The 15,098-nt window shown below is 39.3% G+C and overlaps 2 protein-coding genes across 4 annotated transcripts in view; both read left to right on the plus strand.

The window, feature by feature from the left end:
* Nucleotides 1-2,255: 2,255 nt before the first annotated feature.
* LOC111464934 (ABC transporter G family member 3-like) lies at nucleotides 2,256-11,765 on the plus strand. Of its 3 annotated transcripts, XM_023109219.1 has the most exons (12): nucleotides 2,257-2,404; nucleotides 4,063-4,729; nucleotides 4,836-4,915; nucleotides 5,091-5,377; nucleotides 5,998-6,169; nucleotides 6,261-6,374; nucleotides 8,147-8,275; nucleotides 8,483-8,674; nucleotides 9,016-9,102; nucleotides 9,473-9,745; nucleotides 9,820-9,927; nucleotides 11,316-11,765. In XM_023109219.1, exons 2-12 carry the CDS (start codon nucleotides 4,258-4,260, stop codon nucleotides 11,565-11,567), a joined length of 2,166 nt encoding a protein of 721 aa, XP_022964987.1. In that variant the 5' UTR covers nucleotides 2,257-2,404; nucleotides 4,063-4,257; the 3' UTR covers nucleotides 11,568-11,765. The 3 variants fall into 3 exon arrangements, with proteins under 3 accessions (XP_022964988.1, XP_022964990.1, XP_022964987.1); XM_023109220.1 differs by lacking the exon at nucleotides 8,483-8,674 and having other exon boundaries at nucleotides 2,256-2,404; XM_023109222.1 differs by lacking the exons at nucleotides 8,147-8,275; nucleotides 8,483-8,674 and having other exon boundaries at nucleotides 2,256-2,404.
* A 1,138-nt stretch (nucleotides 11,766-12,903) lies between these two features.
* LOC111464874 (dolichol kinase EVAN) overlaps nucleotides 12,904-15,098 on the plus strand; it is a 9,058-nt gene continuing 6,863 nt past the window's right edge. The window contains exon 1 of the mRNA XM_023109140.1: nucleotides 12,904-13,492. Within this exon, the coding sequence (XP_022964908.1) occupies nucleotides 13,302-13,492 (191 nt within the window). The 5' untranslated portion in view covers nucleotides 12,904-13,301. The remainder of the gene's footprint in view (nucleotides 13,493-15,098) is intronic.

The following is a 15,098-nucleotide window of genomic DNA, read 5'->3' on the forward strand; positions in this document are numbered from 1 at the left end:
GCCTTGGACTATCAAGAGCCTGGAATGACATAGGAATAGGAACTTGTTAGGTACCATTAGGAGAATTCTGATTAGCACTCGGTAGTAGGCACATAGGAAGTTGTAGGGAGACTCAAATGTTACCTACAGAGAGTGACGACTCCTCCATGCTTGTTAGACTCACCCTAGAGCTTGTGATAAATGAGGGTACCCAACTTACGTGCAGAAAGTGCGATGACTAGATGGATCATGGAGAGTAGGAAACGAAAAGTTAAGTGCACCGAGAACTATGAGTAAACCCTAATGGGTGGTTTACACCCCGAGAATATGAGTGAACGGGGTACATGAACTTTAGAGCCTGATGGGACTAGAAATGGGAACAAACCATAAAATTGACTAACCCTAAGACCTTAATAGAACACATCGTCTCAAAGAACATTGAATAAGAGAAGATTTCATAAGAGATTACTAGTAGGTGGCTTACTAAGTATTTTATACTCACGGTTACTATTCCTGGATTATAGGAGGTTAGTTGTGAGGGGAGTGTGCCGAGTTTCCAGAAAAGAATATGATGTTCGGATAAATGTCCTCATTGCACTCAGCTTGAAGGTAATAATAATAAGGAACATGCCATTTTAGGTTTGTGGCAGTACTTATGTTGTATTGCTTGAAAAACAAGACTGTCTTGTTTATTAAGGTATTAAAAATGTCTCCCAAATTGACCCTAAAATACAACAAGGATTCTGAAATTGCCTTCCATTCATCATATAGATGTTTATATACATATAATTTCGTGAAGTGTGTGAAGAATATATAAATATATAGATTATGACATAAGAATGATATAAATGGTTGATAAATTTATATATGATGTATCGTTAAATTATGCGTATGAGACGTATTTGATGGTTAATGGACTATAAATAACAACTTGAATAGTAGCATACCGGTATTTGTAGGTTAACAACAAAGATATACATGATATTTGTAGCTAGCCGACGTAAATGTCATACTCACGTTGACTATATGAAAATTAGTGGAGAGTTTCCAGCTAGTTATAGTAGCATACTGTCGAGCACGACAAGAGTCATACACACCCTAGTAGCAGACTTCGAGCACGACAAGAGTCATATACACCCTGGGGTTGAATGATAAATGAGGTAGCTCCTCATTTGATCATGAATGTAGGTCAGGAAGAGAATGATTGAGGACATAATAAAAATTCCTAAGTCTCGAGATCCCTTTCATTAAGATGTGCTCGAGAGAGAGTTGGACTACTTGAGTCTAATGATTTGAGGTCATTAATCAAGGTTGCTAATGAAGATTGATCATTTGAGAGAGTCACGAGAGTCTAATGTATGATGATCCTCTATGATAAGTCATGTGATGTTGTATTATTCTAATTTTATTAAAAAATTTAAAAAATAGATGGTGAAAAATTATGAGTATATAAATGTCAAATAACATCTTCCAACTCAAACTTTTTTTTAAACTCAATCCAATAATTTGTCTTATAATTTTTTTTTAACTAAATCATAATTTTTTGAATTGAGTTGATTCAGATTATCGAGTCATTTATTTAATTTTTTTTATTTATTTAAAAAATTAAATATCAAATAGTTAAGATTGAGGTTCGAGAATAAATAATGAAAATAAATAGGGGTAAAATAATTGTATTAAAGATATATTTTAAAATAAACAATTAATTTGATTTTGTTTTATTCAACCTAATGCATGTTTACAATTTTTTTTTTGAATAAGCTCAATTTATAAATTTTTTATTTATTTAAATTTAATTCAATAAAAAAGTATAGTAATTAAATTAGATTGATTGAATTTTTCGAGTCAGAGAGTTTTTTTAAACACCATATATTAAGAAATGACTAAATTAATAAAAATACTCTTAAACTTTGTACTTCGTCTAATAAAATACCCCTAGATTTTTTGAAACGTCCTACTAATGATATAAGTATTTTATTATTATTTTTTTAAAAGTTTTGAGGTGTTTTTAAATTTTTTTAAAAGATTCAAAGCTATTAATGAAAATTTTAAAAAGCAACCGAAGATTATGGATATTCTAAAACAAAGTGGAGAGGTCTTGCACTTTAACGGACATCTAAAATTCAAATCCCTCTTCAATTCCAATAATCAAATGCGCACTTTTCCACCTTACTTTTATTAAATTCAAAGCGTTTTAAGTGTTGTGGGAGCCCAAATCATAATATCCGGATACAAAAAATGGAAGTATTTGTAATGAACACAGAAAACCCCAAGACGACAAAAAGCAAAGAACAGACCCAAACTGGAGTACACCCCCGCAAAAGCGCTTCTAAGGATCCACTTCTCTTTCTCTTTTCTCTGCTTCTTTTAAACAAACAACGAAGAAACCCACTCTCTCTGTCTTTGTGCTTTGGCTTGGATCCAGGTTCCTCTCTTTCTTTACCCTCTTCAAAGCATTCATTAATTCCCCATTTCTGTGTTTTCTTTATGTGGGTTCTTATTCTGTTCATGGGTTTCACCACTCTGTTTCAAAGCTCAGAAATGAGTGTTTTTGAGCTCTGTTTCATGTCTAATGGGGTCTTTGTTTAGTGGGTTTTTGCATCTTTTTATGTCTCTGTTCATGAATGGTTCCAGATTGTTTTCCCCTTTTCCTTTTGTCTGTTCTGCTTTCTTCTTCTTTTCTGATTGTTTTCTATGAAGGGTTGTAACTGAGAATGCTTGTGTTGAAGTTTTGGGAAGTGGGTATGTGTTCTTGGGCTATATGGTATTAGTTTAAGCGGTGGATTGAAGTTTTATTTGTTGGGTTGGTGGATTTCATCTTGACTTCAGCCCTCTTTTTAGGAAATGAATATCTGCTTGCCTTGAAGAGTATACACATAGTTCTACTAGGTCGAGAAGCTTGAGCTGGTTTGTGTTGAGGATTGTTCGGAGGGAGTCCCGCATTGGCTAGTTTAGGGAATGATCATGGGTTTATAAGGAAGGAATACACCTCCATTGGTACGAGGCCTTTTGGGGAAGCCCAAAGTAAAGCCACAGAGCTTATGCTCAAATTGGACAATATCATACCATTGTGGAGATCCGTGATTTCTAACATGGTGTCAGAGCCATGCCCTTAACTTAGCCATGTCAATAGAATCCTCAAGTGTCGAACAAAGAAGCTGCTAGTCTCGAAGGTGTAGTCAATAAAGGGTGTACTTTGTTCGAGGACTCTAGAGAAGGAGTCGAGCCTTGATTAAGGGGAGGCTGTTCGAGTGCTTCATAGGCCTCACAAGAGGCTCTATAGTGTACTTTGTTTGAGGGGAGGATTGTTGAGCATTGTTGGGAGGGAGTCTCACATTGGCTAATTTAGGGAATGATCATGGGTTTATAAGTAAGGAATACACCTCCATTGTGTATGAGGCCTTTTGGGGAAGCCCAAAGTAAAGCCACGAGAGCTTATGCTCAAACTAGACAATATCATACCATTATAGAGATCCGTGATACCTAACATGGTGTCAGAGTCATGCCCTTAACTTAACCATGTCAATAAAATCCTCAAGTGTCGAACAAAGAAGTTGCTAGCCCAGAAGGAATCGGGCCTCAATTAAGGGGAGGATTGTTGAGGATTGTTGGGAGGGAGTCCCACATTGGCTAATTTAGGGAATGATCTCCATTGGTATGAGTCCTTTTAGGGAAGCCCAAAGCAAAAGGGGAGGATTGTTGAGGATTGTTGGGAGGGAGTCCCACATTGGCTAATTTAGGGAATGATCTCCATTGGTATGAGTCCTTTTAGGGAAGCCCAAAGCAAACCACGAGAGCTTATGCTCAAAGTGGACATTATCATACCATTGTGGAGAGTCGTGATTCCTAACTGTTTAAAGTTTCATTTTTTTGTTGGCTTTTGAATTTCATTGAAATGTAGTGTAATCCATTGAGATAAAGACATTATCCATAATGCAAGAGTACTATTCTTCATAAAATGTTTATTTTTCAACTCAAACAGTTGGAACTCTCTATTCAGGTGAAGAAATTTATTAGCTCACATTGTTCACTAGCTCTTCAATCAGATATGTCATTGTCAATATTAACTTGTATTCTATACAGTTTCTTGAAAAGAACGGCGTATGTCATGTTTCGTGATGCACGGTGTTCAGCATAACGAAGCAAAGCTATAATATTTTGTAAGAACGCATAATGCTTCGATTTCGGTAGAGTAGAGCAATTGGGATATGCTGTGGGAGGAGCCAATCTGTTGCAACATGTTTTCTCAAATCTGAAGCTTTAGTAATTGGAAGCATTATGGAGGAAATTCAGTCTCAATCAGATAACTATAGGTCTTCATCATCTTCAGCAAGTAGTCCAGTGAGTAGAGTACCCTCGAGTAACTTCTTTTACTTGCGAAAACCTGGTTCACTTCGACAGCCTATCTCCTTTGAGGACTCCCCGGACTGGGAGGAAACCGACGTCGATGTGAGGATGGAGGAAGGGGGTGACTCCATCAATGTTGCAACCACCCCTGCTTCACCCTCTCTCTCGAAACTTAACAGTTGTTCGTTGCCATCCCCTCCATTACCGGAGAGCACCGGCGTTGCAAGAAAAGTCAATGGGGCATATATAGCATGGAAGGATTTGACTGTAACAATCAAAGGAAAAAGAAAGTATTCTGACAAGGTCGTGAAAAGTTCCAATGGTTACGCGTTGCCTGGAACGATGACAGTAATCATGGGTCCAGCGAAGTCGGGGAAGACTACACTGCTAAGGGCAATTGGAGGTATCCAGCTGACTGTGAATCATAACTAATCTTAAAATTTTCAGCTTCTTTTTTCATTCTCATATTAAATTTGGGGGGTTCTCTTTTTTGGTGGTCTATTGTATAGGCAGATTAGATCGTTCAGCAAAAATATATGGCGAAGTGTTCGTTAATGGAGCGAAATCACGTATGCCGTATGGATCATATGTAAGTGAGATCACCTGCCACTGCATTTTTCATTCATATCTGTCAATTTATCTGTGATTTTGTATCTGCAATCTATCATTTTTAGTTGAGTATTAGTTATTTGGCGTCATGATAAGAAGTAACATGTTTTTTGGTGTTGGAAATGCATGCTAATCGTTTCGTCTTAATTTTCCAGGGTTTTGTCGAGAAAGAGACGACTTTGATTGGTTCACTCACGGTCCGGGAGTTTCTTTTCTACTCGGCATTGCTTCAACCACCTGGTTTCTTTTTTCGAAAAAAGAATGTGGTAGAGGAGGCCATCCATGCAATGTCATTAAGTGATTATGCGAATAAGCTAATAGGAGGTCACTGCTATATGAAGGGCCTTCCTAATGGTGAGAGAAGACGTGTTAGCATTGCTAGAGAACTCGTCATGAGACCGCAAATATTATTCATCGATGAGCCACTTTATCATCTTGACAGGTACTTCTGATATTGTTCTTAATTTCTATAGCAAAACATGTAAATCTTCCACAGTCATAGTCAATACACAGAGACATCTTGTTATTGTTGGTGTGATGGTGTTTGTTTAGTGAGCACTTGTGAGATCCTACATCAGTTGGAGAGGAGAACGAAACATTCTTTATAAGGGTGTGAAAATTTCTCCATAGTAAATGCGTTTTAAAAACCTTGAGGGAAAGCTCAAAGAGGATAATATCTGCTAGCAGTGGGCTTGGACCGTTACAAATGGTATTAGAGCTAGACACTTAACGATGTGCCAGTGAGGAGGCTAAACTCCAAAGAGGGGTGGACATGAGGCGGTGTGCCAGCAAGGACGTTGGGCGCCAAAGGGGGATGGATTGGGGGGTCCCACGTCGATTGGAGAAGGGAATGAATGCCAACGAGGACGCTGGGTCCCTAAGAGGGGTAGATTGTGAGATCCCACATCGGTTGGAGAGGGGAACAAAACATTCTTTACAAGGGTGTGGAAAGCTCTCCTTAGCAAACGCGTTTTAAAAACCTTGAGAGAAAGCCCGAAAGGAAAAGCCCAAAGAGGACAATATCAGCTAGGGTTGCTGAGTTCATTGATTTTGTTCTTTCAGTGTGTCTGCACTTTTAATGATGGTCACGTTGAAGAAACTTGCAAGCACGGGATACACTCTTGTTTTTAGCATCAACCAGAGCAGCACGGAAGTGTTCGGCCTTTTTGACCGGATTTGTTTGCTTTCAAATGGAAATACTCTGTTTTTTGGAGAAACACTGGCTTGCTTGCAGGTAATATTAATGTGCATTGTGCAAGCATTCATCAGATATACAGTTTTCCTTGGCTTGGTTAGTGGCTAATGTATCTCTTTTTCTTATGAAGCATTTCGCTAATGCTGGATTCCCTTGTCCAATCATGCAAAGTCCTTCTGACCACTTTTTACGAGCAGTAAATACAGATTTTGATAGAATCATTGCAATGTGCAAAACTTGGCAGGTAACTCATTCCAGTCTTGTTTTTGTTTATTTATCTGTTTTCTTTTAACAGGTTTGAATGGCTTGATAAGTTACATGTTTTGTTTATCAACCCGTAAACATAGCTTGTAAATACCGTTCGATTATGGCTATTGTCTTTCAAAGTAAAGGTTCAATGATTATTTATGTCTCTATAATCTATCATATCATAGACCGAGACGATATTTTCATTAGTTATTTTCAGAATCTAAAAACTCACGAGTCCATATTTACGCCATCAATGTAACGTCCTTTTAATTATTAGTAATGTGAGATCCCACGTCGGTTGGGGTGGAGAACGAAACATTCTTTATAAGAGTGTGAAAACCTCTCCTTAGTAGACGTGTTTTAAAAAGCTTGAGCAGAAGCCCAAAGAAGATAATATTTGCTAGTGGTGGGCTTGGGCTGTTACAAATGGTATCAGAGCCAGACACTGAGCGATGTGCCAGCGAGGACGTTGGGCCCTGAAGGGGGGTGGATTATGAGATCTCACATCGATTGGAGAGAGTAACGAGTGCCAACAAGGAGGTTGGGCCCAAAGGGGGATGGATTGTGAGATCCCACATTGGTTGGGAGGAGAACATAACATTCTTTATAAGGGTGTGGAAATCTTTCCCTAGCAGATGCGTTTTAAAAACCTTGAGGGGAAGCCGGAAAGGGAAAGCTCAAAGAAGAAATCTCTCGGAAAGGGAAAGCTCAAAGAAGAAATCTCTCCCTAGCAGATGCGTTTTAAAAACCTTGAGGGGAAGCCGGAAAGGGAAAGCTCAAAGAAGAAATCTCGAAAGGGAAAGCTCAAAGAAGAAATCTCTCCCTAGCAGATGCGTTTTAAAAACCTTGAGGGGAAGCCGGAAAGGGAAAGCTCAAAGAAGAAATCTCTCCCTAGCAGATGCGTTTTAAAAACCTTGAGGGGAAGCCGGAAAGGGAAAGCTCAAAGAAGACAATATTTACAAACGGTGGACTTGGGCTGTTACAAATGATATCAGAGCCAGACACCAGGCGGTATGCTAGCGAGGACATTGAGCCCGAAGAGAGGTGGACACCGGACAGTGTGCCATAGTGAGGAGGCTGGCCTCGAAGGGGGATGAGTTGTGAAATCCCACATCGATTGGAGAGAGTAACAAGTGCCAACGAGGATGCTGGGGCCGAAGGGGGGTGGATTGTAAGACCCCACATCGGTTAGGGAGGGGAACGAAACATTTTTTATAAGGGTGTGGAAACCTCTCCCTAGCAGATTGCAGATGCATTTTAAAAACTTTGAGAGGAAGCCGGAAAGGGAAAGCCCAAAGAAGACAATATTTACTAGCGGTGGGCTTGGGCTATTACAAATGGTATCAGAGCCAGACATTGGGCGGTGTGCCAGCGAGGACACTGAGCCTCGAAGGGGGGTGGATACCAGGTAGTGTGCCAGGGCCCCGAAGGGGGGTGGATTGTGAGATCCCACGTCGATTGGAGAGAGTAACGAGTACCAACGAGGACATTGGGCCCAAAGGGGGTGGATGTGAGATCCCACATCGGTTGGGTAGAACAACGAAGCATTCTTTATAAGGGTGTGGAAATCTCTCCTTAGCAGACACGTTTTAAAAACCCTCGAGTGAAAACTCGAAACGGAAAACCCAAAGAGGACAACATCTGCTAGCGATGAGCTTGGGCTGTTATAAACTTCTTATTTGAGGTTCATATCTATTTGACTGATATACTACCATACGTTTCTCATTAATAGTCGTTGCATTTGGTTCCCCCGTCTGTTTGTAACAGGACGACCAAGGGGAGTTTTCATCAGTGAATATGGATACTGCTGTTGCAATCCGCACACTTGAAGCGACGTATAAATCATCAGCAGATGCTGCTGCAGTAGAAATTATGATATCGAGACTAACAGATAAGGTATGTCATCTTCTTAATATATGTAAATAACTGAGACGTCTGATACACGTACACGTACTACTCTCTTCCATTACTCGGTTTCTTGGCATATAGGTCTTCTGAGATGAATTATTAAGTGTATGGCGGTCTTCATAGTACATTTTGATCTTGTTTAGTTCAGCTCGGGAGGCGAATGAATTAATATGCCACGTGCTGCTTATTCGACAGGAAGGCCCGTCTCTTAAACGCAAGGGAAAAGCGAGTAATTTAACAAGGATTGCAGTTTTGACTTGGAGGTCTTTGTTGGTTATGTCAAGAGAATGGAAGTATTATTGGCTTAGGCTTATTCTTTATATGCTACTTGCAGTTTGTATTGGTACAGTATTCTCTGGCTTAGGACATTCTTTGTCTTCAGTTGTGGTGAGTGTTTCTGTTCGTGACGCTGTTTATAGGAACAAATAACTAACGGCTCAAGCCCACCACTAGCAGATGTTGTCCTCTTTAGGCTTTCCCTCAAGATTTTATAAGGGTGTTCAGAGATCCCCATCGATTGGAGAGAGGAACGAAACATTCTTTATAAGGGTGTGGAACCTCTCTCTAGCAGACGCGTTTTAAAACCTTAAGGGGAAACCCGGAAAGGAAAACCCAAAGAAGATAATATCTGCTAGCAGTCGGCTTGGGCTGTTACAACTGTATATCCAATTTATACGCTTTGTTTCTACATGTTTCAATCCATTTTCGTTTTATTGTCTTAAATGCAGACGAGAGTTGCAGCAGTTTTTGTATTCGTTTCATTCACTTCTCTCCTAAGTGTTGCGGGAGTACCTGCTCTCATGAGGGAGGTTAAGGTAATACTCTCAAGTGTAGTTGGTTGAAAATCACTTTCCATGGATTTTGGTTGCAGAGATGAATCATTTGATCCATCTCCGAGTTCATAGAAGCGATTGTAAAGCTATATATATAGTAAACTGAATCATATATATCCTTTATGCATTGAAAATTCTCTACAACTGTACGTACCTGAAGTTATCAGTATAAACTTCTAGCCAATATTCGTCTTTTTGCATTTTCACTCATATTCTTTGTGTTCATCTAGATCGAGTGTGTGCGTTGTTGTGCGATTCTAACATATACCTGTGGTTCGGATCAATCTCGATATTGATGTCATTCTCGCAGTTTGTCTATTTTCACTGAACTCGTCCCTATCGCTTTTTGCAGATATATACTAGTGAAGAATCAAATTATCATTCTGGGGCGTTCGTTTTCCTACTCGGGCAACTTCTCTCCAGCATACCTTTCCTCTTCCTCGTTTCCATCTCTTCAAGTCTCATCTTCTATTTCCTAGTAGGACTTCGAGACGAATTCAGTTTGTTGATGTACTTTGTGCTAAACTTCTTTATGTGCCTCTTAGTAAATGAAGGATTGATACTCGTTATGGCCTCGTTATGGAGAAATATCTTCTGGATCGTTTTGACACTCGTATCTGCACATGTACGTTCACTTATTCAAGCTCTTCCAATGTCACCGTCCTCGTCTCGTAACGAATGGTATATATGTCATTTCAGGTGCTAATGATGCTCTCAGCTGGTTATTTTCGGATTCGAAATGCTTTGCCAGGTCCTGTCTGGACATACCCATTGTCTTATATTGCTTTCCACACCTACTCCATCCAGGCAAGTTTACTTGTGACATTCACTCCTTACTTCCGTATATTCATATTGGTTTATGCTCTTTTTTCACGTACTAACACTAACATTATACTATAAAAAAACCTTAGATATACGTATAAGAAACAATTTCACATTGATGTATAAAATTATAAAAGACGGGGGAAGATAGGCCCCGACCTAAAGGAGCCACACAAGACTTCTCCAATTAGACAAAAGAGATACAAAATTATAAGAACGAGCCCACCGCTAATAGATATTGTCTACTTTTGCTTGTTACCTATCATCATTAGCCTCATGGTTTTAAAACGCGTCTGTTAGGGAGAGGTTTCCACACCCCTATAAGAAATGCTTCGTTCTCCTCTCCAACAGATGTGGGATCTTACAATTCACCCACTTTGGGAGCCCAACATCCTCGTTAGCCCACCGCTGGTGTCTGGCTCTGATACCATTTGTAACAGCTCAAACCCACTGCTAGCAGATATTGTTTGCTTTGGCCTGTTACCTATCGCCGTGAACATCATGGTTTTAAAACGCGTCTGTTAGGGAGAGGTTACCACACCCTTATAAGAAATGTTTCGTTTTCTCTCCAACTAATATGGGATCCCGCAATCCACTCCCATTCGGAGCCCAGCATCCTCGCTGGTCCTCTGTTCGATGTCTGGCTCTGATATCATTTGTAACAACTCAAGTCCATCGCTAGCAAATATTGTCTGCTTTGACTCGTTACCTATCGCGTCAACCTCACGGTTTTAAAACGCGTCTGTTAGGGAGAGGTTACCACACCCTTATAAGAAATGTTTCGTTCTTCTTTCCAATCGATGTACAATCCCCTCCCCCCCTTGGGGGCCAGAATCCTCATTGGCACACCCCTGGTGTCTGGCTCTAATATCATTTGTAACCACTCAAACCCACCATCAGTAGATATTGTCCGCTTTGACCCATTACCTATCGCTATCAGCTTCATAGTTTTAAAAACTTGAGGGGAAGCCTGGAAGAGAAAACTCGAAGGGGACAATATCTGCTAGCGGTGGGCTTGAGTTGTTACAAATTTACACCAAGAAATGACCAAGTAACGTTGTCAATAAGTCGATTGAATGACTACTCCTTGCTCATAGAAAGCCTTAGGTTTCTCCCATTCCAAGTGACCCAAAAGAAAATGTCTAATAAGATTCAACCAAAGAACCAAAGAAGCTTCTAATGGGGTGAATCCACAAAGAACCATATAATAGGCCTTCCAAGAACACATCCCAGTTTGTGTAATCTCAATGGGAACCCCATGTGAAGCAAGATATCCTGTCAAATCAACATGATATTGTTTTAGGATTGTATAGATATCATCATTACATGGGTTTTTTTTGCCATCTTTCATGTATAGTGTACCATTTTTACAGGGGCTATTGGAGAATGAGTATCTAGGGAGTACCCTTGCAGTTGGTGAGGTAAGAAACATAACTGGTTACCAGGCTATCCATAGTGCATACGATATCTCTTCTAACACTCACTCCAAATGGAAGAACTTGTTGGTGTTGTTTCTCATGGTATTAGCCTACCGCGTTCTAGCTCTCGTTCTCTTACATTTTCGTGTAGGTAAATTTACGAGTTTGTGTAAAGTTTTTTGTTGTAATCGGCATTTGAAAGATTGATTTACGACATCAGTTTTATGTTCTTGTTGCGCACATTCAAGGAATGATGCAATGTAGCCTCCTACCTCCCCTTGGCCGTACTAGCCGAGGTATTACTTGGTAAAGAAGAGTACGAAGAACGAGTATAAAACTATTTAGCTCTATTATTGATGTCATCATGATCTATTCAATGATTGGTTTAACACGGTTTAGCTTTTCTGGGCTATTTCCAACTGTTGGTATCATGTTTCTAACTCTTTTGTGTATATCAAAGTTCATAGTTATGCTGTTGATTCAATTTGCAATAGATGAGGCGTTGCCTGCAGTATAATCCAACAACTGATATGAATCGCGTCATATCAATCAACTTACTACTAGATATTAGTTGGTGGCCACTAATATTTTTTTTGCATCTTCTGCAACATAAGCTCTTACCTACGTTCCTTGCTCCTTAAGAGTGAAGATTATTTCTATGTTTAATCTCATATAGCTTCAGTAGCACGTAAAGCGCACACTTAACCATGAAGTTCTTACAATTAAGCCATTGAAAAGGAAGGTAGCGACTTTCAATTCTTTTAAGTCATTTTTAGCTATTCTATCCTCAAGTTCTATTTTATTTCAATGTGGTTTCAGTTCATTCATGTACGTCTATATTATTCCGGTGTCATATAATTTGCAGACCAATATTTGGAATCTAGATTTGACACCTAATGGTTCAAGTCATCCCTTGTAACATGGTCACGTTACTTACTCCATTGAAGATTATCCCCACAAAGCAACATGAGTCATTCCAACATGTGTTGTCTTCATGCGCATGCATCCTAGGACAATTCCAAGAAGCCACCCAACATAGATTTGCTAAGTAAAATACGCTTAATTGTAAAGTTCCTATGATTGAGCTACCGAAAATAAAGGTGCATCTTATTAGTTTAAGTAGCAACTTTCAATTCTTTGAAGCTTTTCTTAGCCATTTTATCTTTATGATAACTCTCACTTAGATGTGGTCTCGGTTCATTCACGTATCCCTCTTTTACTAAGGTGCTACACAACCGTAACTACCCGCCCTCCAATTTTATTTCACCAATTCTTATAACCATTTAAGTATCGTAGCAATTCAGTCTCTATATTTTAAAATTGGTAACAATTTATTATTATTATTCTTTTATAAAAAAAATGGATCAAAATTAAATATCAATTTTTATTACGTAACAAATTAAAGTTTATAATTTTTAAATAAATTGGATTATCTACCTGTTTATAAAATTAGGTTGGAGAAGGATTAAACCGTGAGCAAGTAGGGGCAAATTTGGAATTAGGCTAATTTTGATTTATAATCCTAAAAAATCTGACTTCAAATGGGAACGCGTGACCATGGAGAGAGAAAATTCCTGGAATATCTGATATTCGGGCGTCCACCTCGCGCCAACGGGGTAGGAAATCTAGGTGCCTGCTGCGGTTGTGTATCAATCCAAGGAATTTCCGAACGATTGCTTGATTGCAGTTGTTGGGATTCAAGCCGGCTTGGTCTCAACAACTCCATGGATCTCAGATTCTGAGCAACGGGGATTTCTAAAGACTTGGTACCACAAGCGGCCTCACAGGACGATCAGCCGTTTTGAGTCTCATTTTGGGGGTTATTTGCTGGAAGATTTCGATTCCGTCATTGAATTGGTTGGTATCTGGCCGGCGGTTCAGCCGCTTGAGTGGTTGTTGGCATTTTTATTTTTATTTTTTGGGTAGTTTTCTGGATTTACGATGGCTTTCTCGATGATCCCGTTGCTGAACGGAGAGAGAGCTGTGGTTCTTTTCTTCATCACCAGCGTCTTGGTTTCTCTCCCGTTCTCCCTCCTCTATCATGGTCTTGCTCTCTCTCTGCTTACCCTGTCCGCTCTTTGCATCGAAATCCAAGCAGAGAGTTCCAATTCTCTTCATCAATTTAACACCAGGTAATTTATTTTTCTTTTCTTTCTAATTCATCGAATTCTCGCTTTAGACTATATGGTTGCTTGCACGTACTCTAATTTAGAACGTTTAATAACGTCTCTGGTCAGTTTTCCAGTTGTTGTCTCCTGATCTCTGGATGTTGCTTGGGAAATTTAGTAATATGAATGTGTTGGACCTCGAATTGTGAAAGCTTGAATATGAGAGAAGGGGTAAAACGTAGGATAGACTATACACGTATACAGTAGGTATGATGTAACTGTGAGGGTGTTGGATTTTGCAAGTGTTTTGAATGAGGGAGAAATGGCTGGCGTATATGATTATTGTATGGCATGTTTGTCTCCTTTTATCTACTTAATAGAAGATTACCAATGTACCTATCAATTAGGTGTCTGAGCACGTTTTGAAATGGAAGAGCGAAATGACGTAGAGGAAGTCGAGGACCAGAAACCATGGGAGACGACGGAAAAGGAAACGGGAGAAGGGAACTGTGATGCCTTTCGGGACTACTGTGAACATTAAAACACCTAGTGCAAAATATATCAAGAGTTATTTCTATCTTGGATGACACACAAGACCATGGTGGCTATAGGCTCTGAACACTCTTGGGGAAAACATAAGGTTATCGAACATTGGATTGGGGGAGCTCAATTTTAGGATAGGGAGGAGAGATATGCGTATTTGGAGCCCTAACTCTTTAGTGGTTTCACTTGTAGTTTCTTCTTTTGATGTTTGTTGGACCTTTCTCACGATAGGGATTTTGTCTTTTCAAAGAAGGTTAAGTTCTTTGTCTGGCAAGTTACCTATTGTCGTGTTAACACTTTAGATAGGATCTTGAGAAAGTGGCCTTTGTTGATTGGCCCATTTTGGTGTATTCTTTGTCGGAAGGTAGAGGAAGACTGGGATCCTTTCCTTTTGAGATGCGACTTTGTGCACTCTATGTGGTATTATTTTTTTTGGAGGCGTTTGGCTTTCAGTTAGCTCACCATAGAGGCTTGAAGGGGATGATCAAAGAGTTTCTTCTTTCGCCTTTTAGAGAAGGTCGTTTCTTGTGGCTTGACTGTGTACTTTACTATGGGACCTTTGGGAAGAGAGGAACAACAAATTGTTAGGTGTTTGGACAGATGATATCCTAGTGATGTTTGGTCCCTTGTTAAATTTTATGTCTCTCTTTGGGCTTCCATACGAAAGATTTTTGTAATTACTCGAAAAGCCTATCTTACAGGTTTGAAGACCTTTAGTGGCCTTCCATTTTGTGGGCTTCCTGTTTGGATGCTCGGTGTAATCTTGTATTTTTTTTCTCAATGAAAGGTTGTTTTTTTCTCAATGAAAATTTATTGTTTTTTTTCCTTTTTTTTTAAAAATAATTCAACAAGTGAGGGTGGGGGCATTTGAATCTTTGACCTCTTTGTCGAGGGGATATGTTTAAATCAGTTGAATTATACTTATGTTAGCTTTTTTTGTCATATAGTACTATGTATGATATGAACCAAGAGACATCAATCATACAATATACTTCAATGAAGATGTGAAGAAAATGTTGTCAAAATTATCAAAAGATGTTTCAATTCATGCTACATTGAAGAAGAATAAAGTTTGATTGTTGTAAAT

The sequence above is a fragment of the Cucurbita moschata genome, unplaced genomic scaffold (assembly GCF_002738365.1).
Source record: "Cucurbita moschata cultivar Rifu unplaced genomic scaffold, Cmos_1.0 Cmo_Scf00031, whole genome shotgun sequence".
Classification (NCBI taxonomy): domain Eukaryota; kingdom Viridiplantae; phylum Streptophyta; class Magnoliopsida; order Cucurbitales; family Cucurbitaceae; genus Cucurbita; species Cucurbita moschata.

What these genes read in the sequence shown, in the direction of transcription:
- LOC111464934 (XM_023109219.1), top strand. Translation starts at nt 4,258, where the DNA reads ATGGAGGAAATTCAGTCTCAATCAGATAACTATAGGTCTTCATCATCT. An exon ending in TATCGAGACTAACAGATAAG is followed by an intron (nt 8,276 to 8,482) that starts GTATGTCATCTT and finishes CTTATTCGACAG; the next exon opens with GAAGGCCCGTCTCTTAAACG. An exon ending in ATTCTTTGTCTTCAGTTGTG is followed by an intron (nt 8,675 to 9,015) that starts GTGAGTGTTTCT and finishes TCTTAAATGCAG; the next exon opens with ACGAGAGTTGCAGCAGTTTT.